The sequence below is a fragment of the Adiantum capillus-veneris genome, chromosome 12 (assembly GCF_014529385.1).
Source record: "Adiantum capillus-veneris isolate H3 chromosome 12, ASM1452938v2, whole genome shotgun sequence".
Taxonomy (NCBI): Eukaryota; Viridiplantae; Streptophyta; class Polypodiopsida; order Polypodiales; family Pteridaceae; genus Adiantum; species Adiantum capillus-veneris.
The window spans coordinates 91,950,903-91,975,682 of NC_140942.1; the positions used below are offsets into that span (position 1 = coordinate 91,950,903).

General features: G+C 41.6%; 1 protein-coding gene across 3 annotated transcripts in view; it reads left to right on the top strand.

Annotated features, from left to right (window-relative positions):
• LOC147446129 (ethylene receptor 2-like) overlaps nucleotides 1-13,453 on the top strand; it is a 37,032-nt gene extending 23,579 nt beyond the window's left edge. For 2 of the 3 annotated variants that reach the window (XM_086525429.1, XM_086525430.1), the window contains one exon: nucleotides 12,573-13,453. In XM_086525429.1, coding sequence (XP_086381555.1) covers nucleotides 12,573-12,948 — 376 coding nt within the window. In that variant the 3' untranslated portion in view covers nucleotides 12,949-13,453. Of the gene's footprint in view, nucleotides 1-8,783; nucleotides 9,312-12,572 lie in introns of those variants that run through there. The other variant, XM_086525431.1, reaches the window with a different exon arrangement.
• Nucleotides 13,454-24,780: the final 11,327 nt, after the last annotated feature.

A 24,780-nucleotide genomic window follows, 5' to 3' on the forward strand; every position in this document is an offset into this window, starting at 1 on the left:
GACTAACTTCTACCTAGTTTGCATTCAAGGAACACTCAATGTATGACAATTGTTGATCGTTTCAACAAGTTTTGCATGTTAATTCCTCGTAAGGCCATAGTCATAGCACAAGATGTAGCACGGTTGTTTATAAAGCATTGGTACCCCCTTTGTGGTTTGCCAAAATCGATTGTTTAAGATAGGTATGTTAAGTTCACGTCCAATTTTTTGCGCGCACTCTTTGAAAATTTCGGCACTAAGTTGAATTTTTCATCGGCTTTTCATCCACAGTCAGATGGCCAGACAAAGATTTACAATCACTTGGCTTTTGATGTTTTAAAGTCACATGTGCATGATCAACAATCTCATTGAGAGCAATCTTCCATTGGTTCAAGCTATTTTGAACAACGCTTTTTCCTCTACCATTGGTCGAACTCTGTATGAGGCAGCTTTTGGTCGTCCGTTCCAGTCACTTTTGACTCGCTCGGTCAGTCAAATGCTTGATGCCAATATTAAAAGTCAATCATTGGATGAGATTTATGAGAGTGAAGCTTCGGCTAAGCAAGGCTCAGGAATCTTATTTATGGCAGGCTAATAAGCATCGTCAGGATGTTTCGATCAAGGAAGGGGATTGAGTGTATTTAAGAATCATGAAGCAACGTCTTAAGCAAGTTGGAAAGAAGTGTCCCAAGTTGTCTTTTCGAATGTATGGTCCATTTCCTGTCATTGAAAAGATAAATGAGGTTTTCATGAAATTGTAATTGCCCAACTCATGGTCAATGCACAACGTTTTCCATGTTTCTTGGTTTAAAGTGTTTCAGGGAACACCTTCAAAGGACATTTCAAAAGAAGGAGAACCGGAGATCATTGATGAAGTCATGGAGCCGGAGCAAGTGTTGTTGCATCGATTTCAACATGGTTCAAAGAAGTAAGCGAGACAATACTTTTTGAAGTTCAAAGATCGAGGAACCCACGAAGCAGTGTGGGTCGATGAAGAGTTTTTCAAAGATTACCCAGAGTTGTTGGCAGACTAGAAGGAGGCCATGCAGCTCGGTACCAGTAACTCACTTTAACAAGGAGGGGATGTCACGTGCACATCTAACCCTATGTGCATGTGGACAACCTACTTCATAACAGGGGTTCAGTTAGCCTAGCTTAGGAAGTGTATTGGCAGAGTAGATGTATATCCTCTGGTTGCACGCAACATGATCATCAGCTGTCATGTGACACATCCAACCCTATGTGTCCACAGACAAGCTATAGCATGACAAGGGTTCAGTTCAGTCAAGTCAGTTTAGAATAGAAAGTGATTTGGCACTTTTGTGAGCATGATCATCAGCATTACCATTAGAATTCATCAGGAGCATTTTCCAGTGTATTAACCCTATTTTCTCTATTTTAGCCATTTTCACTTATTAATTTAAGTGACTTTTGTTGGGAACTAGGTAGGGCAAATTTACTAAGTTTGTATATATAGAAACCTAGCGCTAGCACTTTCTGGTAGAAGAGGCAGCAGGAACACTCTGTTCAACAGGCAACTTCTTAGCAAGACCCCCGTCAGCAAACCTAGCGTTTTTGCTACAAAAGAAGCCTAGCGTTTTCCCCTACAGCAGCCTGGCGTTTTTGCACAGCAGATCAGCCCCGGTAGCAGCAAGACAGCAGATCAGCCCTAGCGTTAGTAGATTTCCACCGCAAGACAGTTTTAGCCCTAGCGTTTTTGCATCAATATAGCGTTTTGTAGATTTACCGCGATGGAACACCAAGAAGCATCAGCGTTTTCAGTTTTCAGCAGTTAGACATCGTAGTAGAAGTTCCAAACCTCGCAAATCTCACCTCGCCGCACGGTCAGATCAACGAGCGTTTGCAGATTCAGCCCGGAAAATGCAGATTTCAGCATCTGCGTTTTCAGCGCGTTGTCGTTGCATCGTCGTCATCGACTTCATCACCGACATAGAGCCAACAGATAAAGATTTGCAGATTTCAGCCCGTCTCATCGTCGTCCTTATCATCGTCGACATTGTCGGCAAGTCCAAAGCGTTGTAGAGATTTGTGAAATCAATAGTAGACCGCTCTCGCCATAGAGAGTGGGGCGTTTGGAGGAGGGTTTTGACAACATTCTGTTGTCGTATTCTTCTCTCTCTATCTCATAGTCTCAGCACCTTTATTCACAATGTTTATCCAGTTTGTTTGTGATCACTTGCACTCTTTCATCTAAGGAACAGAAGGCTCTCCCTTCTGTAAGCAAAAGGAACCTTGAGCACAGGTCGGAGCACTCATCTTGAGCAAAGTTTAACATTCACTTCCGCTGCATCTTACATCAGCATTACCATCGAATCCATCAGGAGCATTTTCCAATGCAAAGAACCTATTTTAGCCATTTTCACTTATTATTTTTAAGCGACTTTTGTTGGGAACTGGGTAGGGCAAATGAGCCAAGGCAATATAAAAGAAAACCTAGCGCTAGTGCAATCTGGCAGAAATGCGCAGGCAAGTAACTTGCAGCACGCATCTCTCTCTCTCTCTCTCTCTCTCTCTCTCTCTCTCTCTCTCTCTCAAGAACCCTTGGCGTTTTTCACCAAGCAAGCCAGTGTTTTTTCATCAGCCACTCCATCGCCAAGAACCCTCAGATCAGCGTTTTGAAGCCCAACACTTCAGCCTTTTCCAAGGACAGCACTTCAGCGTTTTCTTAGCCAGCAGATCAATGTTTTTGATGCAGAAAATTTTGATCGAGCAAATCCTGCGTTTTTAAACCAGCAAAGGCAACGTTTTTAAACTAGTAAGGGCAACATTTTGCAGGTGTAGAACTCGGTGTTTTAGCAGTTGTAGAACTCATCGCTTCCAACAGCAATTCAGCAGATAGATCCAACGATTGCAACAGATAAAGAACAGCCTGAGAGGAGTATTTTCAGCCATATGTCGTCTCCAACCTAGACACACATTGCATCATAGCCTCACGACTTGCATCGGTATCTTGTACCAGATTTGTGCAATGAATAGCATAGACCTCTCTCGCCATTGAGAGAGGGGCCCTTGGAGGAGGGTTTGACAACTTGTTTGGTGTTGTATTCTTCTCTCTATCTCTCAGTCTCAGCATGACTCATCAACACTCATCTTGAGTGAAACTGCCTGAGTGAATGACAAAACCCCGTTTTGCATGACTCATCAACTTCTAAATGGAAGCTACCTTTCATTCTAAGCAGTGATCTCGGATCTCTGTAGGAAGACCCAAGGTAAACCGCTCAATCTGTTCTTTGAACGAGATCTTCTTAAATGAAGAGACGGGTAGGAAAGAGCTCCAGAATCTCTCGCAATTCGTCCACTGTATCCTTCTTGGTCATCTGAAGATGGTTCCAAGCAGTATGTATCCTTCTTGGTCATCTGAAGATGGTTCCAAGCAGTTCGTATGTCGCGTTCATACTCTCGAGTCAGCCATGAAGAAATAAAAAGCCTTTTGAATTTCAGCCATTTAATCGGCGCTGTCTTGTTTAATAGAAGCGTGGACCACCAAGTTCGAGCATTGCCCTTGAAGTAAGAGGTAGCTCTTTGAATCTTGGAGTGCTCTGAGTAACGCCCTCTAGAGAAAGCTATGTCAAACTGCTGTATAAAAGACAAAGCCTTCGAAGCATCTCTATAACCAGAAAACGTGTCAAATTTAAACGAGTGTCCACCTACCTTAAGCTCTCGGACTTTCTTGCTTTTATCTTTCAAAAAGTCATATTGGTTGGCTTTATAAAATTTCTTCTTCTTTGTGTAAAAGCTGATGTCATCAGAGTCCGAACTATCTGAAGACGAGTCCTTTGTAGAATTGTCAACAACGGGGCGAGATGTAGGCTTCTTTGCCTTTTTCTTACTTTTTCCGAAGCTTTGCTTTTTGCTTCGCTTTTTACCTTTTCTGTCTTCTTCGCTCGAGTCAGAGGAGCTAGAAGAGCTCAAAGAAGAAGAAGAACTGGGTACTTCTTCAAATCGCACATGCTTCTTCTTCTTTCTTGCCGATTCAAATGTAGACTGACAACCCAAATAACCTGGGAAGTCAGTTCCTTTCTTCTGCTTTTTGTCGTGCTTTTTAGCTTTATTTTGCGTGTCAAAAAGCTGAGCAATTCGTGCATCAACCACCTCTTCTAATTCTTGCTTTGTGTACATCCTGAGAGTAGGAGGTTTCTTGAGAGCCGGTTTGAGGGGTGGTTCTGTGGTTTGCCGCCACTGTGAGTGCACCTCATCGAAAGAGGTCCGTGTCACAAAGTGATGACATGGCTATCGACAACAGAAACCCTAATTTCTGCCAAAAACCCTAATTTTTGCCAAAAACCCTAATATCCTGCAAACCCTAATTTCTGCCAAAAACCCTAATTTTCAGAAACCCTAATTTCGGGAAACCCTAATCCTAACTGCTGGCTGAAACCCTAGGTGGCTGAAAAAAACCCTAAAAGCTGGCGCCAATGCCATGTGGCAGCAGCAGTACGGATTTGCGGAATTTACGGGGCTGAAATTGCAGCTTTTGGCTACACAATTGAGCATGAGAGAGAAAGAGAATAGCTTTTGCTTTATTTGAAAACTCAAGAGAGTTTGAGAGAGAAGAGAGAGCCTTTGCTTTTATTTTAGCTTTTGATTTAGAAGCTTTTGGGGCTCTGCTTTTGGGCATCCCTTGTAACTTTAAATAAGTGGTTTGGGCATTCACTTCTCAGAGCATCTGGACGCAGAGTCTGAGAGTGAAACCCGAACCGCTCTCTTGTACTTTGATGATTGATTAATACAAAAAGAAATATTGAAAGGGGCGCCAGTCTTTGGGGCCAATATCTCTAGGCAGGGAACTCCGCCGGGCCAGTGCAAATCTATTGTGATCTGTGAATTGTTTGAAGTGGTTATTTTGGTGCTGTCGTGATTGATTCTTGACTTGGAGTGTCCAAGTCTGTTACAGTGGTATCAGAGCACGACCGATTTCTCTTCTATGGGAAATCCGATCCCTAATTTTTTTTTCCACGGCATCTATGGCTTCACGCAAGGATCAATCGACTCCCTCTGCATCTGAAGATGCGGGCTGGGATCACAACGAAGATTCATGCAGAGAGTATGGCCCGCCTCGGCCTACTCAGGCGGAGAGACAAGAGATGGAGCGATCGTCAATTGATCGGCGATGCAACGAAGATGATGTTCAATTTTGCGAAGGACCCAAAATTTGCAAAATATATGAGCGAGACTTCTTTTCAGGAAGTGCATGAGCAGTGGCAAAAAACCACTACACCACCCCCGAAACCCGCTCTCAAGAAACCTTCTGAACACAAGCAATATTCAGAGAAGGAATCAGAAGAGGTGGTTGATGCACGGATTGCTCAGCTTTTTGACGCACAAAAGAAGGCCAAAAAGCACGGCAAAAAGCAAAAGAAAAGCACTGACTTTCCGGGTTATTTGGGTCGTCAGTCGACATTTGACAAAGCAAGGAAATAGAAGAAGCGTGTTCGATTTGAAGGAGTACCCAATTCTTCTTCTTCTTCTGACAGTTCTTCTAGCTCTTCAGATTCGAGCAAAGAAGACAAAAAAGGTAAAAAGCGAAGCAAGAAACAAAGCTTCGGAAAGGACAAGAAAAAGGCAAAGAAGACTAATTCTCGCCCAGAGACTGACAGTTCTAGTGAGGACTCTCGTCTACAGACAACTCAGACGGAAACTTTTATGCGAACAAGAAGAACTTTTATAAAGCCAACCAATATGACTTTCCGGAAGATAAAAGCAAGAAAGTCCAAGAGTTTAAGGAAGGTGGACAATCAATTAAATTTGACACTTTTTCAGGATACTCAGATGCTTCGAAGGCTTTGTCTTTTATACAGCAGTTTGACATCACTTTCGCGGGAGGACGCTGCTCAGAGCACTTCAAGATTCAGAGAGCTGCCTCTTTACTTTAAGGGGAATGCTCGCACTTGGTGGTCCACTCTTCTCTTAAACAAGACTGCGCCAATTAAATGGCTGAAATTTAAGAAGCTTTTTATTTCTTCTTGGTTGACGCAAGAATATGAACGAGATGTACGAGCTGCTTGGAACCATCTTCGGATGACCAAGAAAGATACAATCAATGCTTATTGTGAAAGATTCTGGAGCTCTTTTCTACCCGCCTCTTCATTCAAGAAGATCTCGTTCAGAGAACAGATTGAGCGGTTTACCTTGGGTCTACCTACAGAGATCCGAGATCACTGCTTGGAACAGAAGTCAGCTTCTATTCAAGAGTTGATAAGTCATGCGAAGCGGGGCTTTGCCATTCACTCTGGCAGTCTGACCTACCCCACATATGAGGCCATGACACAACTAGGCGAATAGACTTGTGGGAATGAAAGTAGAAAGAAAAAGAGCAACCCAGAGAAGAAGGATGCACGACCCAAGCTTACTCTTCAGGAGAAAGCTCGCTTCATTAGGAAGAGGAAGTGCTTTAGATGCGGGGAACATGGATATATCTCTGCGAAGTGCCCTAAAAAGGCACAGAAAGAACAGAATGATAAAGACGACAGGCCTGAGAGTTCGAGAGCAGTAAGGAACGTGGTAGAAAAGGCAGATATAAAGTAGAACTGGTACCACACGGCGTGGGACGTGAACCGAATCAAATGAATGGAAGTACAAACTTTGCCGCTTCTGGGGCAAAGTGAAGGATCAGGAAGCTCTTTTGAAGGAGCCAAGGCCAACTTCTTTTCACTTGGAATTGGCGGCTCGATTTGGAATTATGTCCGATAGACTGACGCCATAGGTGAAGATAGTTCGACTGGCACCCGGATGGGATGTTGCCATTACACCGAGAATTGGCAAACTTCGTTTGCAATTACAGGGGTGTTCAAGGCACGCGAGTGACGTTCTACTCGGAATCCCTTGGTACCACGAGAACTACGCCGTGGTTGACTACGGGGCCAAGAAAGCGACTTTGACAAATGAAGGGCTCAGAGATTGTACTTGATGGCCTTCAGTTTCTTTACTCATTCTTTTGAGAGAGAACTGAACGATGGATAAAAGTTGAATATGTTTGACCTGAACAAAAGAACGCCAAGATTTTTCTCCACACTCATGGCGATTCCTTTTTAGAGGGCCTGAAGATCAGACCATTGAAATGATACCTGGAAGCACGTCACCGAACCGGCCACCTTACCGTGTGAGCCGAGTACAGATTGAAAAGATTATCAACCAAGTGAAAGACCTCTTGGAAAAGGGTCTTGTCCAGCCTAGTACTTCACCGTACTGCTCTCCATTGTTGTTGGATTTGAAGAAAGATGGATCTTAGAGAATGTGCATCGATTATAGAACTCTCAACAAAATCACCATCAAGAACAGATTTCCGATTCCTAGGATCGATGATATACTCGACAGGTTATAGGGATCCTTGTGCTTTAGCAGGATTGATTTGAAGAGTGGATATCATTAGATCCAAATCGCGACGGGAGACGTCTACAAGACAGCCTTCCGAACGACCTTTTGGATTATTTGAGTTTTTGGTGATGCCTCTTTTGGCTTAACCAATGCTCTTGCGACATTTAACCAGATGATGGACGGGATTTTTCGAGAGTACAGGCTATTTCTTGGCACTTTCTTTGATGATATCATTGTTTTCTCCAAGAATGAGGCAGAACACAGAGATCATCTGCTTCAGAGATACACTTTTTGGGACACTTTGTCTCAGCAGTAGGAGTGCAAGTGGATCTGGCCAAGATAGAGACTATACGTGATTGGCCCGATTTGAAGAATGTCCATGAAGTAGGAAGCTTCTTGGGAATGTGTTCGTACTACTGGCGGTTAATACGAAAGTTTGCAGAGGTTGCTTCCCCTTTGCATATCTTGATACAGAAAGGAGTCCCTTTCTCGTGGGGATCCAAAAAGGTGACGCCTAACAAAGGAAAAGGGAAAGGAGAGGCTTTTTTCAAAGCTTAGTATGCGATACTATGGCCTTTCCAGATCACTGAAAAGATAAATGATGTCTCCTTCCGATTGAAATTGCCAGATACTTGAAGGATCCACAATGCATTCCATGTGAGTCTCTTGAAACCTTTTAAGGGTGATGTGCCTGATGATGGGAAGCCTGATGAGCAACCCGAAGTGGAAGAAAACGAGGAGATCCTTGTTCCTGAACAGATTTGGCACATAAGGATACGAAGAAAGGTAAAGTCTGAAGGCGGTTCTTGGATAAGTTCAAGAACTTTCCTGCATTTGATTCGAAGTGGATGGAGGAGGAGGACCTAGCAGATACTCCTCGGATTGTGAAACTTTACCTCGATGTTTTGGTTTAGCATAGTCTACTTCAAACGGAACCCAGAATTCAGCTTGGCCAAAGATCTGGTGCAGTGGGATGCACAAGAGGGGAGTCACTCAGCTCCTTTGTCAACAGATGCCTCGATTTTGATACTAAAGCCATTGATGTCTCTTTGAGCTTCAAGGATACCGAGAGCTGACAGTATTTTGCTCGATGACTTTATGAAATGGAATTCCTGATAATGATACTGATTTGTTCTTGACTTCTTTTGAGTGTAGGAACTGATAGACGAAAATGGCTGTAGCATTTTGGTGTGATTGATCTCGAACAGACATGCTTGCAATAGGGGTTAGTCAATCGGACATCGATGAGGTCCCGATTGGACCTAGACGTGATTGCTAGCTATATTACCGATAAATCATGGTCTAAGATCCGAATGAATGTTGAATGTCATGTGATGTTTGGTGATGTCCTGTGATGTCGTGTGATGTGACTGTCGATTTGGTACATGTGCTAGATGTGTGTTCCTAGTACGTAGGTACTAACAGTCAGTCTCTGCTAAGACGGTTTATGGCTTTTGTCGGTTTTGCAGGTGTAATCGCGGTTGATTGCAATGCTTTCAAGAGGGGGTATGTCACAAAGTGATGACGTGGCTATTGACAGCAGAAACCCTAATTTTTGCCAGAAACCCTATTTTTCAGAAACCCTAATTTTTGGAAACCCTAACCCTTATCTGCTGGCTGAAACCCTAGGTGGCTGAAAAAAACCCTAAAAGCTGGCGCCAGTGCCATGTGGCAGTAGTAGTACGGATTTGCGGAATTTACGGGGCTGAAATTGCAGCTTTTGGCTACACAATTGAGCATGAGAGAGAAAGAGAATAGCTTTTGCTTTATTTGAAAACTCAAGAGAGTTTGAGAGAGAAGAGAGAGCCTTTGCTTTTATTTTAGCTTTTGATTTAGAAGCTTTTGGGGCTCTGCTTTTGGGCATCCCTTGTAACTTTAAATAAGTGGTTTGGGCATTCACTTCTCAGAGCATCTGGATGCAGAGTCTGAGAGTGAAACCCAAACCGCTCTCTTGTACTTTGATGATTGATTAATACAAAAAGAAATATTGAAAGGGGCGCCAGTCTTTGGGGCCAATATCTCTAGGTAGGGAACTCCGCCGGGCAGTCCAAATCTATTGTGATTTGTGAATTGTTTGAAGTGGTTACTTTGGTGCTGTCGTGATTGATTCTTGACTTGGAGTGTCCAAGTCTGTTACAGTCTGGCTCATATATTTTGCAAATTTCGGGTCCTTCGCAAAATTAAGCATCATCTTTGTTGCATCGCCGATCAATCGTCGACGCTCCATCTCTTCGAGCTCCGCCTGTTTTTCAAGCAGATCGATATTTAGAAAACATGGATAAAATGTATAAGAAACTTAAGCTTGCTTGTGATAAGACTCAGGCAAAGGTTGCTGATCGTCACCGATGTGAACTTTTGTTTTCACCTCGTGATTGGGTTCTATTGTTTTTTGAAAAGGCATAGAGAAGATGAAGGGCAATGAAAGGTTGTTTCCAAAGCTTAATATGCTCTACTATGAGCCTTTTCAAGTAATCGACAACATCAACGATGTTGCATACAGGATGAAGTTGCCAGACAATGTGGAAGATTCATAATGCGTTTCATGTGAGTCTTCTAAGATCTTTTGTGGGAGATGTGCCAGAAGATATGCCAGATGAAGACAAACCTAAAGTTGAGAAACTTGATGGGATCTTGATACCTCTGCAGATTTTGGCACGTAAAGTAAAGTTAAGGGAAGAGTTGCAAGACGTTATTTGGTGAAGTTCAAGAACTATCCACGTATGGATGCAAAGTGGATGGAAGAGAGTGAACTGGTAGAGTCGAAGCTTTACCTTGAAGCATTTGGTTTACAACCCACGTAGAGGCGTGATGTTGGAGCTAGCACTTCACTTGTGCATACGGATTCAATGTAATAGAAGTGCACATTGCTTGACAAATGCTAAAGGTAGAATACTCACTTCTATGATAGACAAAAATGACAAAAGTGTGAAGATTCCATTAAGTCATTTGCATTTAGATGGTTTATTTACGGGTGAAAGCTAAAGTCTACCGCTCTTTAGCAAGGCTATAGGCTGGTTTCAGAGAGCGCTATGCAGAGAGGGATCGCATGTCAAAAATGTTGTAGGAGAGAGATCGTTGTGTAGTCTCCAAAACGATGGCAATCTGCTAATGACTTAAGATAATTGATACAATGGGGGCATGGGTCCCTTTATAGGGATCCTGCAACTTTGCTCGACCACATCACACCCCATGACCCAGTAAAAAAGGACTGCCCTATGAGATTGTTGCATCATCTTAGTATAAGATAATAAATTGACTAAGGGACTAGATCTGTTCGTCGATCGTACAAACACAGAAACTATAGATAAGAAGAGACTTTGACCCTGAAAACCCTAGGAACAGGAGTCCTGCCTCATACGAGCCTACCGGGTATGCACAACTCATGGCTTGTACTGCCGAGAAGGTGCATCTATCTTAGATACGGCCGAGCATGGCCATAAACAGCCTTCGCTCCCTAAACTGCTTTTGGGAGATATTGGAGCCATCACTGGACAAAAGATGTAACTTTAACAGGAATCATGTGGAGACGTTGGGGACTGACATCCACTTCTGCATATGTAGATGGACACCCTCTTCTATGGATAAATGGAGAAGTCTCTGTTTGGCGGCAATCGATTGAATACCTGTTTTGAGAATCTGTTTCAATTTTTATGGATTTGTTTGATCTTGTTGGAACTTGTTTGGACCTGCTAGAATCTGTCTGAGCTTGTTTGACTTGTGGTAATTGATGATATTCACTTTCAGTGCTCTATTGACCCGTGACACACGGTCTACTGACCCTTGGTAGATGGTCATTCTCTTGAATTTTGAAAGCGGTCTTTCTTGACCGACTTGAGACGCATTTGTGGCTAAGTGGTCTAGACCTGGCTTATCGATCGGATTTCATCATAGGGCGCGTCGTATGTCCCAATCACAAGAGGGAGGACTTAGCCTAGGTGATGTCAAAATCATAACAGAAACACTTCGAGAGTGATGTACATAGTCTATACAAAGTATGTTGTTTATCATAAAAAATGGAATTTGTAAAATGACATCCTCCTTGTCAAACCACATGATATGGAAGTCCAAGTTTTCTTTGGCATAATCAAGCTTGAGTGTCAAGTCTAGAAATGTTTGATTCCACACCTCGATATCTTCACCATTCACACGATGCTCATGGTTATTGTCTTGCATCCACAAGTGCAATTTCTGTACCATTTTGCATCCACAAAGTTGTGTGAGCTTCTATTACCAAGGAGAGTCGCATCACGACCGTTGATTATCCAGGGTAACCGTAGAAGCTCATGTTTATCAAACACTTGAGTGCTAAATTTTAATTAGTGCATGAGCTGTGGGCTAAATGATGGATATGAACTTGGACAAAATCAGAGTCTGCCCAAGATCTTGTGGCCTCCTTTTGTAAGTGATCAGCGACACCGGTTGTTCACAATGCACATTATGTCCGCCCAACAGTGCCACAGACTAGTTCCCCTCTAATATGATTGAGACATAACAACCATTATGACGGTTGTATGGTATGAACAGGCAGCAGCTGCAGGGGGGGTGCCCCCCCGCTCCCCCCTCCCTTCTTTTTCTGCCCACACAGATGCACACCCCAGCTCTCTCTCTCTCTCCCCCCCCCCCCCCCCCCCCCCCCAGCCACCCCTCGTCAGATAGATCTTTAAGGTCTCTTGGGATAGTTTCCTACGATGTTAAAATTCTCTTCTTCTCGGGCATGTGTGTGTGGGGGTGTGTGTGTGTGCGCTAATTTAAAAAAAAGAGGAAAATGGTATAACCTTTCTATCACCTAAGTGTGGTAGATTGGTTATGCCATTTCCCTCTTTAATAACAGGTCTTGAGTTCAACTCTTCTCGTTGGATAGATGTTTAAGGTCTCTTGGGATAGTTTCCTACGATGTTAAAATTTTCTTCTCTTCTTCTCCTCTCTCTCTCCCCTCCCCTGTGTGTCTCTCTTTTGTTGATCATGTTACGTGCAACTTTCGCTGTCTTGATCTGTGAGCATATGAGTGCAAAACCATGGAATTTGAGCTAAGTAGTATTTTGTACTCTCCTACCAGTAACTTAATGTTTACATCTCATTGAATCGTAAGAAGTTGACCCGAACGTTTGAGAAGATTTTTCTAGAAAGCACTGCCTGGCACAGTAGCGTAAGTCTACAGAATGTGGGGTATTGGTTGCATTGTATCTTATTGCTTGCATATTTATGCTTATGCTCCTCGTCCAAGCTGTTTTAACCTTTTCTGCTCATTGATTTTACAGCGGACATCGGGCACTTGTCAAAGGGATACTCAACAGGCTAGGCTGTGATGTAACTTTTGCAAGCTCTGGGCGGGAGGCGTTGCAAATTATCTCACATTCAGTTCAGAATTTTAGAATCCTTGTGATTGACATAACTTTACCTGGGTTGGAAGGCCTTGAAGTGGGCATGCATGTGAAAGAGATGTTCCCACCGGGACCGCGAAAGCCTCTGCTGGTTGCGTTGACTGCAAATGCTGATAGTGGAACTCGAGATAGATGCCTAAGCCTCGGCATTGACTGTGTTGTAGTGAAGCCGGTAACTCTAGAGAAAATGAGGAGTATACTTGGCGAGCTCCTATCGGGATATTCCGGAAGTGATAACGCGTTACAACTGTGATGGCTTGCTGGAGCAACAGAGGTGAAAAGGTTGTATGTACGACGTGATCCCTACGCATTTGAATTGCGCGGACACGGTCACTAGAAGGTATGACCTCTGGTATATCCTTGAAAACATGGTGGCAGTGCAACGACCGTGTTGTTTCATTTGGTCTGAAATGGGCATTGCCCCTTGTGTGTACACATCATACACAGAGGAGCCATTGATACATCCCAAAGAGTTCCTTAAGCACACGAGCTCTGTATTTCATTGCAGTTTTGAGTCGGACAGAAGATATGCTCTGCCAGGTGTTCCATCTTTGCTGTCGAAGTAGCTTGCAAATTTGAACACTGTGGACTACTATGCTGCATTTGGCTGTTCAATGAGCCGTGGTGGTTGAGGCTTACACTCAAGTTTCTGCTGTGCGTTATAGGGATTTTGGAAGTGTCTGCACTCCTATGTATCATGAGAAGCTTGGATGTTGAGTGTACCATCTTTTCTTCAAGAAAATAGTCAAATGGTGCAATGTGTGTGTGTGTGTGTGTGGGGGGGGGGGGGGGGGTGGGGGGGGGTGGGGGGGGGGGAAGAGAGAGAGAGAGAGAGAGAGAGAGAGAGAGAGAGAGAGAGTTTTGAAGTTGTAGGACCAATTCTATCCAGCGAGTTTAGAACCCGAGACTGTATGTTCAAGGGAAATGGGAGAACTAGAGGCATGCTTTTTACATCCAAGGTTGGGACTCCTCTATGAACTGTTATGTGAAATTGTTGTGACTGCCCTCTCGAATGTGCTCGACTCTTAAGGCCAAAAGTCATGATTTTTAGATAAATGCTCCCTCATTTTGAAGGCTGTCTTTTCCCTACCTTCGAAGGCCTTTTTGGTCTAGCTGTAGCTGGCAAATCCATTGGAGACAAAATACGCCATGACTGGTTAAATCATACAATCATGAATCAGTATATAGGGATTTGGAAAGAATCTGGCTTGGCAACAACATTGAGCTTTTGGTGATCTACACTAAAGTTGACTGTAATGGTGCTTATAATTTGTGATCGCTCTGATCGTAATTTAGCCTACTAAAATGGTTCTTATGGTATAGGCTTGTCTGTCTTTAGACGTATTCATATCAAAATGCACTTCAAAACATTGGATAAAGCTGTTAATTACCATCCGCTTACTATTTAGAGCATCTTGGGATTGAATATGGTGGTCTTGATTTGAGCATGTCAGTAATTTTAAGTACTTATAAACCAAATTAGTCACATTTATTTGATAAAACCTTGGATCATAGGGATCACCATTGGGTTATGGATACCATGGTTTGAAAAATTATGGGTTTGAGCCTCTATGGTAAAATTTGCTTATCAAAAGGTAAGTATGGATGGCAGTGCTTCTGTTAGGAGTTTCTTTTTTCCAAAAATGAAAAGAATTATGGAGTCTAGTATAAAGCCTTAAGTCCCTAGATTAACGAATATTTTGTGAATCTGAGGTAAGCAAGCAAAGATACCTTGTTTAAATTAAGAATGTTATAATCCAGAAAAATGCACGGATAAGAGACTTTCATAATACCCCTTGAATGCATGTGATAGTAGTTTTACATGTGAATGCCCCAAAACACACACACACACACACACTCACAATAGCAATCTCTCCTTTTGACATGTTCAAAAGCTCTATGCTTACATTGAGAGATGGCATAGGTGTAGTTTGTGGCATATGCATCTCATGAAAACACACACCTTTAGCATGCGCGCACACAAAACGATTGCAAATTTCCCTTGACAATTGTCTTGTATGTCAAGATTGTTCTCAACTTACAAACATACAAAAGAAGCACACTTACAATGGACACACAAAAAATTACACATAAGCCAGGTAGCATGCACATTGATATTAGGAGCAAAGGAATACAAAACTCAAAATTTTCTAGTATGTAAAGAAAAAAATAATTAGGAGCTAATCTATAATTAGGAGCTATCATGCCATCCTCGTCGTAGCATAGTGTTGGGCATAAGCTTGACGTCCTAGTCTCTATGCATCCCTAAGCTAAAGGATGCTCCATATAGTCATATATGATGTAGAGGGCTAAAAGAGTATCTCTTTGCTAGCTGTGCAAAACTTATACTCTTTGTATTAGCCTATATATAAGTTTTTCTATGAATGAAAATGGTGATTGTGTGTTGACTTTCCCTTTTCCCTTGGTTCACAACTTTCCTTCATTGTCTCTCTTTGAACTTGAAATCAAGGTAGCTGTTGTTAAAGAGGAGCAACAACAAAAATGGTTGATACACTCCCCAAAATTGGTTGAATAAAAAAATTTGCCTTGGCTAGCATACTGTGGCGGCTACCTATTGGCTCCTTTGCATTTATATTAGGACAAATCTCCTCATATGTTGTTTGATGGCCTCATCAACACTTTAAACCACTTCCAACTATTAAAGAATTTATTGTGATTCGAACTTGCATACTCATGAAATTGACTCTGTTACACAATTGTAACCACTCGGACAACACATCATTGGTGTTCCTTTGCGCCAATTTTATAAGAAAAGAAATAAAATCTTCTCTCCCAACGCATCAGGTCCATCACCTGCTTGAGGCCTTTGTCTCGCCTTCCCTTTGAATCTCATTTGATTCCTCTTCTTTTTGGATTTAATTTCAGCCGGTGCTTGCTACTTGTTGTCCATAGCTCACCATTTCATTTCATGCATTTTAAAGCTTTAAATTTCTCCTTTGTTTCTAGAGTCCTTATGCCATTGTTCACCACCAAATTATCGTTGGAACCCCTTATATCCACACAAAATATGATGATACCTTTGTGAGCATTGTTTCATCAAGAAGTCTATCTATCACGAAGCATGCAAAATCTCCAATGCATGTAAAAAGTGAAAATTTTCCCCCCTCAGAGACCATGCATGTATATATACACTCTGCTATGGGATCAGACCAAATGTCAAATCATGGATCAACAAAGACAGTGATACAAAAATACAAGATCAAATGTTGATGTCCACATTATGATGGAAGTGATCATGAGCACTTCTTCCTTGTAAAAAGGCTTTAGACACTACCACCAGAGTATAAAAAGCTATTAGTAAGACCGGCCGAAATCCTCTCTTTATCAAATCATGGGGTAAACCTAAACTCAAACTTATCTGGAGTAAGCCAAAAACTCAAGGGTTTGGTAAACCAAAAACTCCACATTTGGTGACTACATTTACCTACATTCTATTTGAAGGGAAGGCTCTCTAAGTAGCACCAAGTCATGGGAAAACCAAAATCCCTTGGTTGTGGTGTAAACCTAAAACCCACAATTTATGAGCTTACCAAAAACACATGGTGAAGAGTACACCAGAAACCCTTTGTTATATAAGAGCAAGAAGGAAAAAATCTCTTGGATGTCAGTCTGTGTAAAACCGCAAGTCAGGCTTATGGGGATGTTTGTTGGGTATAACCGTGACTTTTCCTACTCCCTGTCAGGATTTCATTAACGTGTTCACAAATGCATGAACCCTTTAATAACATGTGTTAATAACATAATTTATGTTGTGATCACATCTATATTTACAAAACTTTTGCAATGACCGGCTTAAACCTAATTTGCCTGTAAACCTGTCGGGCTTTAGTGTTTACTTGATAGGTCCATCAAGAATATCTAAATCGTGGCGGGCTACGTCATTACTATATAGAGCGGATGGTTACGCACATTTTTAGCTTTTGGAAAAGATTTGGAGTGTTTAGAACTCCTGATTGGCTAGGAGGGTCCTTTTGGGAAGAAGGTCCTTATTTTATGGACGATCTTCTTTCCTTATAGGCTCGCTTAAGGCCACTGAGCCACTAGTCTTCACTTCTTTGAATTGTGGGCACAATGTGGTTTGTAGCTAAGCGGAGACTTATGGACAAAGTTAGAGTCATTTGAGCTTGTAAGTAATTTATATGTTGCTTACTCCCTCATATTATTTTATAAACGATCTGATGGAGCCAAGAATCCTGCTTAGGGGCTGGAAATGGTTCTTGCTATTTGATATTTTCCACGTTAAGCAAGGGTCTATTGTTTTATACTAGGTATTGGGCAAACATAGATCCTTGGTTTGATTTCTGTAAAGTATCCTTAATTGGGTACAAAAGACATCCTTCATTGGGTGTACAATGTGCATTGTATGTATGCTATCAATTCATGTATCTTAATTTGAAAACAAGCATTTATATTTTGTTTAAAGATTACTTACATTTATCATGCTATGATGCTTGAGGTTTAATAAAAAATTGATATCTGTATATCTACACAGATTAATATCAGTGAACATTTTAGAGAACATCAAAACTATCGATTAAGTAGGTCTATATATTTGACTATGCATACAAAGTAGAATTTTAAATTATTTGAATAATAAACACAATACTTGAATTTTAAAAATGTAACATTTAATGATCTAGTAACTTGTGTGTAGTGGAAAATAGCATGAACATAGTGAGGATTTCATTAGAATAGATTCCTGATGCGAATAACAAGAGTGCTTGGGTGGAGAGAGCAACAAAAAGCATAACACCTAGTTAGATAGCATGAACAATACTTCAGAAGAGAGAGAAATTAAGCAATTGACAACGTTGAGGACCGGATTTGCATGGAGCCGGTCCCCCCTCCAAAAGGCTTTGTATTATGGTTTCTCCCATCAAGAGAGACATTTTACAATACAATTTCTTGTGTTCCTTCAATACTAGCTAGTGCAATGAAGATGGAAACTTCATGCACTAAGCAAAACACTTATCAAACACAACATCAATTCCCTCACGGTCTCAGACCCAAGACCTAACACACCTTCGAAGATGGTGAGAGCTAGCGGGGTATGAGAGTAGATTAAGAGGAAGAACGAGTATTCTTTCGAGAAAGATGTACATCTCCTCACATAATCACTCATATTAGCATAACTTAGCTTAGTAATTAGCATGGTAGCATGCATGGAAGCTTGGCTCTTGGTTGGATTTGCATCACAAAGCCAAGAGTTGCTGTTGTAGGCCTTCCTTCTCTCAAGCTTGGAGTAGCTGATAAGCTTTACATTAAAGCTTGAGAAGGAGAGAGAGTCTTCTTACTCCACCATGGGTTAGTGTGAGTGTGTAGGTGATAATGCCTTTGAAAAATCACCCCCCTCTCTCTCTCTTGGTCCACCCCTCTTGCTATTTGCTCTTGCTTGCATCCTCTTAGACCTCCCCAGGCCTAGCCAATGGTAATTAAGCAGCATAAGTGATAGCCTTCTGACATGTGTCTCCCTTTCCCCTTTTGTGAGAGCTTTAGGTAATTAATAAATGCAACTAAACTCTCATTGGACCCCTTTGCCTCCTGGCCAATAGGAATGAGGCAAGCCATTGGGCTGGTGAATGCTCATTGGACCCCTTGGGAGACTTTCCAATAGTCTTCTAGAGAGCTTAATTCTTATTGGTTCTTTTATTAAGTGTTTTTAAATTAATTAAACTAGATTCACTCTAGCTTAATTCTCATTGGTCCACCTCCAAGGCCATCCAATAGAAATTGGGTACACCTTGTGGGCATCTGGGCTAGGGAGCTGACATGTGTCCCTCATTCCCTTTGTGTAAAGGGAGCTTGTGTGTGTGTGTGTATGTGTGTGTGTGTGTTTCTCTCTCATTCCCTACTTGCAAGGCTCGCCCCCTCCTATGTAGGGATTGATAAAGACTTTTGGGACACACACAAAGCATCCAATTTCCCTAATGTTTGACCTTTGGACACAACCTTTGACTTTTGGAACCTTAGCATTTTTGGAAGTCGTAATGGGCTGAACCTTAGGGTCTTTTAAGCCCATTGTTGCACATGGCTCTTGTACAAATGCCCCCCCCCCCCTTTGGATCCCTATTTTCCCTCCTTTGGATCCCTAATGTGGTCGGTCTGCTAGCTTAACCAATTTCTAGCTTTTTCTCCCCTGACACTTCCCCATATTAAATGATCAGTTTAACATGAGAAAATCATTTAGGAGAATTAGATATTGATTATTATGACATTACCTCTCTCTTGAAATCATAATCATCCTCGACTATGGGATAGAGAAGATAAAGCATATTCATTAGTCCTTTTCTTAGCGGGTAGAGGATCCCTATGTTACCCTACGACATCGTTCCAGAAAGAGCCTAAGCTGCTGTAAGCACGTGTGCACATTAGTCCTATCAGTTCTCCATAGTAGAGTGACAATCTCTACTTGGTGTTCGGGAGACGTCGTCTCCGTAAACTTGATCTAAGCATGTATACTACTTCAATTTTGTGCACAATAAAGAAAAAGAGAGTCTTATAAGACAAAAATTTTGTTCATTTTAAACATTTGTACATCTGCTTACTCTAGGAAAGCATTGTAAGCATTGACAAGGTTTAGGTTATCCCTTTGATTGTATGCCTTCCATCCATCTAGCATCTTCAAAAGGATAATTCTTAAACTTAATAAGATATCGTCGGATAGTCTTACCGCCTCTTAGTACCTTGTCTTCATGTCGGAGAATGGACTCGGCCTGCAGCACCTCTTCTTGGTCCTCGATCTCCGGTGGGTCTTCAATAGTTGGTTCTTGAGGTGGCTCTCCTTCGTAAGGCTTTAGTAGGCTCACATGGAAAGCAGTGTATGAGCCAATGGTTGGGCAACTTGAGTTGAGAGGCCATTTCATTGATTGGCCTAAGAATCTGGAAGGGACCATAGTACCTTTTTGCTAACTTAGCATAGTAATTTTGGTGTCCCATAGGATTCTTGCCCGTCGTGTGCCTTAATCGAGACTTGGGAAATTTGAGTAAGACCCAAAAATTTTCTTTAAAGGCTTGGGCTCTTCTGTGCTTGTCAGCAAGCAGCCTTTTGCCTTTGCTGTGAGATTGAGATAGCATCCTTAATCTTTTGGAATGATTCTTGTAGGTCTCGGCTATACTTATCTGCAACGAAGATCTTCTCGTGTACCTTAAGTAGCAAGGGACTTTTTGATCTTCCCTCAATCACCTCAAAAGGTGCTTTTCCCATGGAAGTATGTACAATGTTATTGTAAGCATACTTCACTAAGGGTAAGTACTTCTCCCATTGGGACCTTTGATCTACTTTCATTACATAGGCTTTTAGTAGATCGAGAATTGTTAGGTTAGCTATTTCACTTTGGCCATCCGTTTGCGGGTGAAAGGCCGAAGAGAAATTTAGCATTGTTCCTAAATTCTCAAAGAGACCCTTCCAAAAATTACTGGTCATTCTAGGATCTCTATCCGACACTATGGACATTGGCAAGCCATGGTACTTGAAGATTTGTGAAATGAAGAGGGTTGCCATTTGATGGGCTTTGATAGTCTTTTTGAGCTTGTTTACTGAACCTGTCTACTATTGTCCATATTCCCGTATTCCCATGGATAGACTTAGGCAATCCAAAGATAAAATCCATGGATATGCTTTCCCATGGTGAATTAGGGATTGGCAAAGTTTGAAGCAATCCAAGTTGCTTCCCTCTATCAAACTTCCTCTTTTGGCATACCACACATTTAGAAACATACTCTTGTATGTTTACTTTCATGGTAGGCCAATAAAAATATGTTTCAATCCCATTTAGGGTAGACTGAATCCCTCTATGCCTTGCATAAGGACGAGCATGGGATTCATACATTACTTTCTCACGTAGTTAGCTAGTAATACATAGTCTATTGCCATAGAGAAGATAACCATCTTGTAAAGTAAATGGTTCCTCTTTCTTTCCTAGTGCATGGGCTGAAATCACATCTCTAAAATCGGGATCAATAGCATACTCATCTATGGTTTTCACAAGCATGACCTGTGTTTTGGATTCATTCACCATTAGCCCACTATGCAAGCAAAAGATCTCAAGGACAACCATAAGCTTTTTTGTATCTTCTAAAGTGTGTCCTAGAAGCACTACATCATTCGCATACAACAAAAGCATGATTACCGCATTGCAAATAGTGACCTCTTCAATGCCTTCTTTTTGCATAAAGTCAAGTACCATTTGTTTCAATTGATCGATGCATAGTGCTTTCTATCTATGTGGGCATGAAGGATCCTAGTGGAAAGGAAGAGAAAGTCAAATTTCGAATTGACTTTGAAGACCAAGGTCTCCCAGCAAGCCTTCTTTCCTCCCCAATAAAACGAATGAAAGTTGGTGCAAATGGTAGCAAGTACACTTGTGAAAATAAAATCATGTGCCTTAGTTTACAAAAGCATCTCAAAAAGCGCTTTCCATCCACACAAACCACTGAACGCTATGGATAGAGATGATCGCACTAGCATTGATCTTACAAAGAAAATCTTGAAGAGAAGGATGAAGAAACTGAGGTAAACATATCTTAACCTGGTCAATTATCTATTGTTCCTTAGAACAAGTGTTAAATTTGTTTAAAATTATTTGCAGACGACATACCATGTTGATATGCTTGCAATGCATACTGGAGGTTCATGCAACGTGCCCATGGGTAGGGATAGCTCACTTTGGCACTATTTGAGCCACCTGGGGCCATAGATTCTTTGAGTTGCCCACACAGAGATCTCCAAGAATGGTTCTGTGGAGCTGCTCGAGTGCAAAGCATTAAGTGCCATACTCGTTGAAGATTCCCCCATCCTAAGTGCTCACAAATATATGTTGGTGGACCGAGAGGCGGCATTGTATGCCTTTACTTTAGTATGTTTACTCTTGTATGTTTACTTTCATGGTAGGCGAATAGAAATATGTTTCAATCCCATTTAGGGTAGACTGAATCCCTCTATGCCTTGCATAAGGACGAGCATGGGATTCATACATTACTTTCTCACGTAGTTAGCTAGTAATACATAGTCTATTGCCATAGAGAAGATAACCATCTTGTAAAGTAAGTGGTTCTTCTTTCTTTCCTAGTGCAAGGGCTAAAATCACATCTCTAAAATCGGGATCAATAGCATACTCATCTATCATAGAATATAGATCATTGTGAGTTGCTATGGAAACCTCATTCACTGTCGGCCGTCTTGAGAGTGCATCAGTTACTTGATTATGCTTGCCAGCATGTGAGCAATATGAAAATGAAATTGCGAAAGGAAAGTATGTTTGTGTAGAGATGTACATTTTTGTAATACGTGATATCTTTGTTGTTATTTTAGTTATGTATTCATTGTTCCATGCTTTCTTGAATAGGTTATTTGAGATGGAAGAAAATGTTGGACCTAATGATAGAACCCAAATTCAAACTAACAAGAAAAAAAGGCACCTGGGATAGAGTGGCAATATGCAATTAACATCGATGACCGATTCATAGATTGGGAGCATAAGCTATGCCATACAAGAAGATCTGGTGGGGCACCTCGAATAAGGGAACATTTTCTAGGGGGTCCCATGAAACGGGGTCGCACATGTACCCACCCCAGTGCAACTACAATGGTCAAACGCATGAGGGAAGAAATTTCAAAAAAGGAATCAAAGAAACATTACACATCTACTACGAATGTCTCAAGGATGAAAGAACATATTGGTTCCAACCAAAAAACTCCAGAAGCATTGCTGACTTGCAATCCAAATCTCAATGTGCAGCCAAAAAGGAATCTCAATGTGCAACCGAAAAGGAATCTACCCAGTGCATCTTCATCAAAGCGTCATTTTGACTTGGGAAAGGTGTTGATGCGTCAAACGTCATTGCAAGAAAGCTTACGTAACGGTCTACTCGATGATGCACAACTCGCTCTTACTCAAGCGATTTTTCTTTTCAGAAAGTGCTATGATGATGGTGGACAATGAGCATTGGAAGAGAGCATGGAATAAAATGGGTGAGTTTGGATCAAGGTTTTCACCGCCCACGTATGATCTATTGGAGAAATGATATATTCAAGTAAAAGAATGTGTGCAAAGGATAATTCTTAGCAATAGACAGCTTTCTAGATGTACCATAGCCAACGAAGACTGGTCCAATGTACAAAGAAAACCACTAATTAATTTAATGATTGTTTCAGATAGAGGTGAAACATTTGTTCGTGCTGTGATAGTCTCACTGCTTCTTGCTCTTTCTCTGTGAGCTTTGCCCCCATGCTCTCCTTGACCTTGCTCAACTCCATTCCAGTCCCTTCCACCATAAGAGCAAGCTCTTGTCTTGTGAATGTCACTGTCTCCTCATGTATATCATGGGTGCTAACGGTGACATCTCTGGACGCGAAGTCCACTGGCCTATCCAGGATAAAATGCATGAGCAAAGTAGAGCGGTGCATTTGCATTATGGAGTGGATGGCCGTACACCTCTAGGAAGATTCTCTCAGTGTTAAAGTTTGTGTCATTATTTTGGCACCTTTACACCTTCCATCTTCCCTTCTTGATCTCACCTTCTGGGCATGACCATATCTCTTTGCATTAGGAAGTGAATGGGGTATAGGAGGGCCTCTTTATTTGGCAGTTTAAGGGAATGATTAAAGCTTAAGACAAGTTTGACCAAGCTTAAAAGAGAGGGCCAAAATGCCTATGCTGAGATTTAAAAAAAACCATTTTCATATTTTGTATTTGAAAATAGTCTATTTAGTAACCCAAAAGACATGTGGGTAAATGAATTTTAAAATGTCTTTTTCCCACCCCTCTTCTCTCTCTAACATAAAAACACACTCTCTCACTTAGATCTCATGAAAGGAGGCACTTTTCAGTCCCCTCTGGCAGAAAAGCATATTTTTTACATTCTCTCATTGCATTCTCTCTCTACGACGTGAGCCAACTCTCTCTCTCTCTCTCTCTCTCTCTCTCTCTCTCTCTCTCTCTCTCACCCCCTTTACTCTCTTGTCACTTTTTCCTCCCAATCATTAAGGGGAAATTCTTTGCTGCCTACTTCTGACGTAAAGTGCAGATCCTCCAAGGTTGCAGATCCGCTCTCTCTCCTATTCTCTCTTTATTTATTGTATTTCTCCCTCCCACTCCCTCTCTCTTTTCTCCCCCTCATGCTTCTTCCACTCCAGCTCTAGGTGAGAGCAATGGAAAACTCCATTACCTCTGTGTGCATCAGCATCTATCTCTCTACACTTATGATCAAAAATTTGAATTGAAACGAGAGTGAGTTACACTCCCTCTCTTTCTTCCCTCCATGACATAATCCTTTTCTCTTATCTCTGAGTACTCTCTAATTCTTCCTTCCATAGCTAGCTTCACTTGCTTGTAGTAGTCACCATTACACAGTCTTTCTCTAAGTTTCTTGATTAGCTAACGGAAATGTCATTCAATCCCCTACCACTGCAAGAAATCACTAACAAGACAAAACGATATCAATTAAACATTGATTTGGAGCAAGAGTACGCTATTGTGCAACTTGGCACATCTAATCTCAATACTGCAGATCAGATACGAAACCTTGGGTGCAAGGCAATCAACTTATGGTTCAATGGCCATATTTACCCAGGCGATCCAATGACCAATGCATCACCGCCCTTTCTTGACGTCACTGAGCTACTGCGTTTTATTGAGATGGTAGAGACGGATTATTTGGCTACTACTAGAGATCGTATTTAGCTTTCACCAATAAAAGGGAATCAAGGAAACGTTGCTTTGCTGCCTATTCATCATTGCAAGAGAAGTACGTGAAAGACATTCAGCAAGTCAGAGAGGAAGCCAACGAGAAGACGAAGCAGCTAAACGATGAGATGACAAAGCTTAATAAAAAAGTAGAGCATAAAAAAATGGAGCAAGAGTACCGGTTAGATAATTACGTTCAGCTACATAACATTGCACATAATATGCACCGACGAATCGATCATCTCACACACATTCCCTTGGGCTACCACATTTGCAAGCGCAAGAGACATGCAATGTCTATACTATCTTCAAGCGATAGATCTCGAAAGAAACGTATCCGTCAAACTCGGTAGGGATACAATTGCAAGCTTCTACTTTTT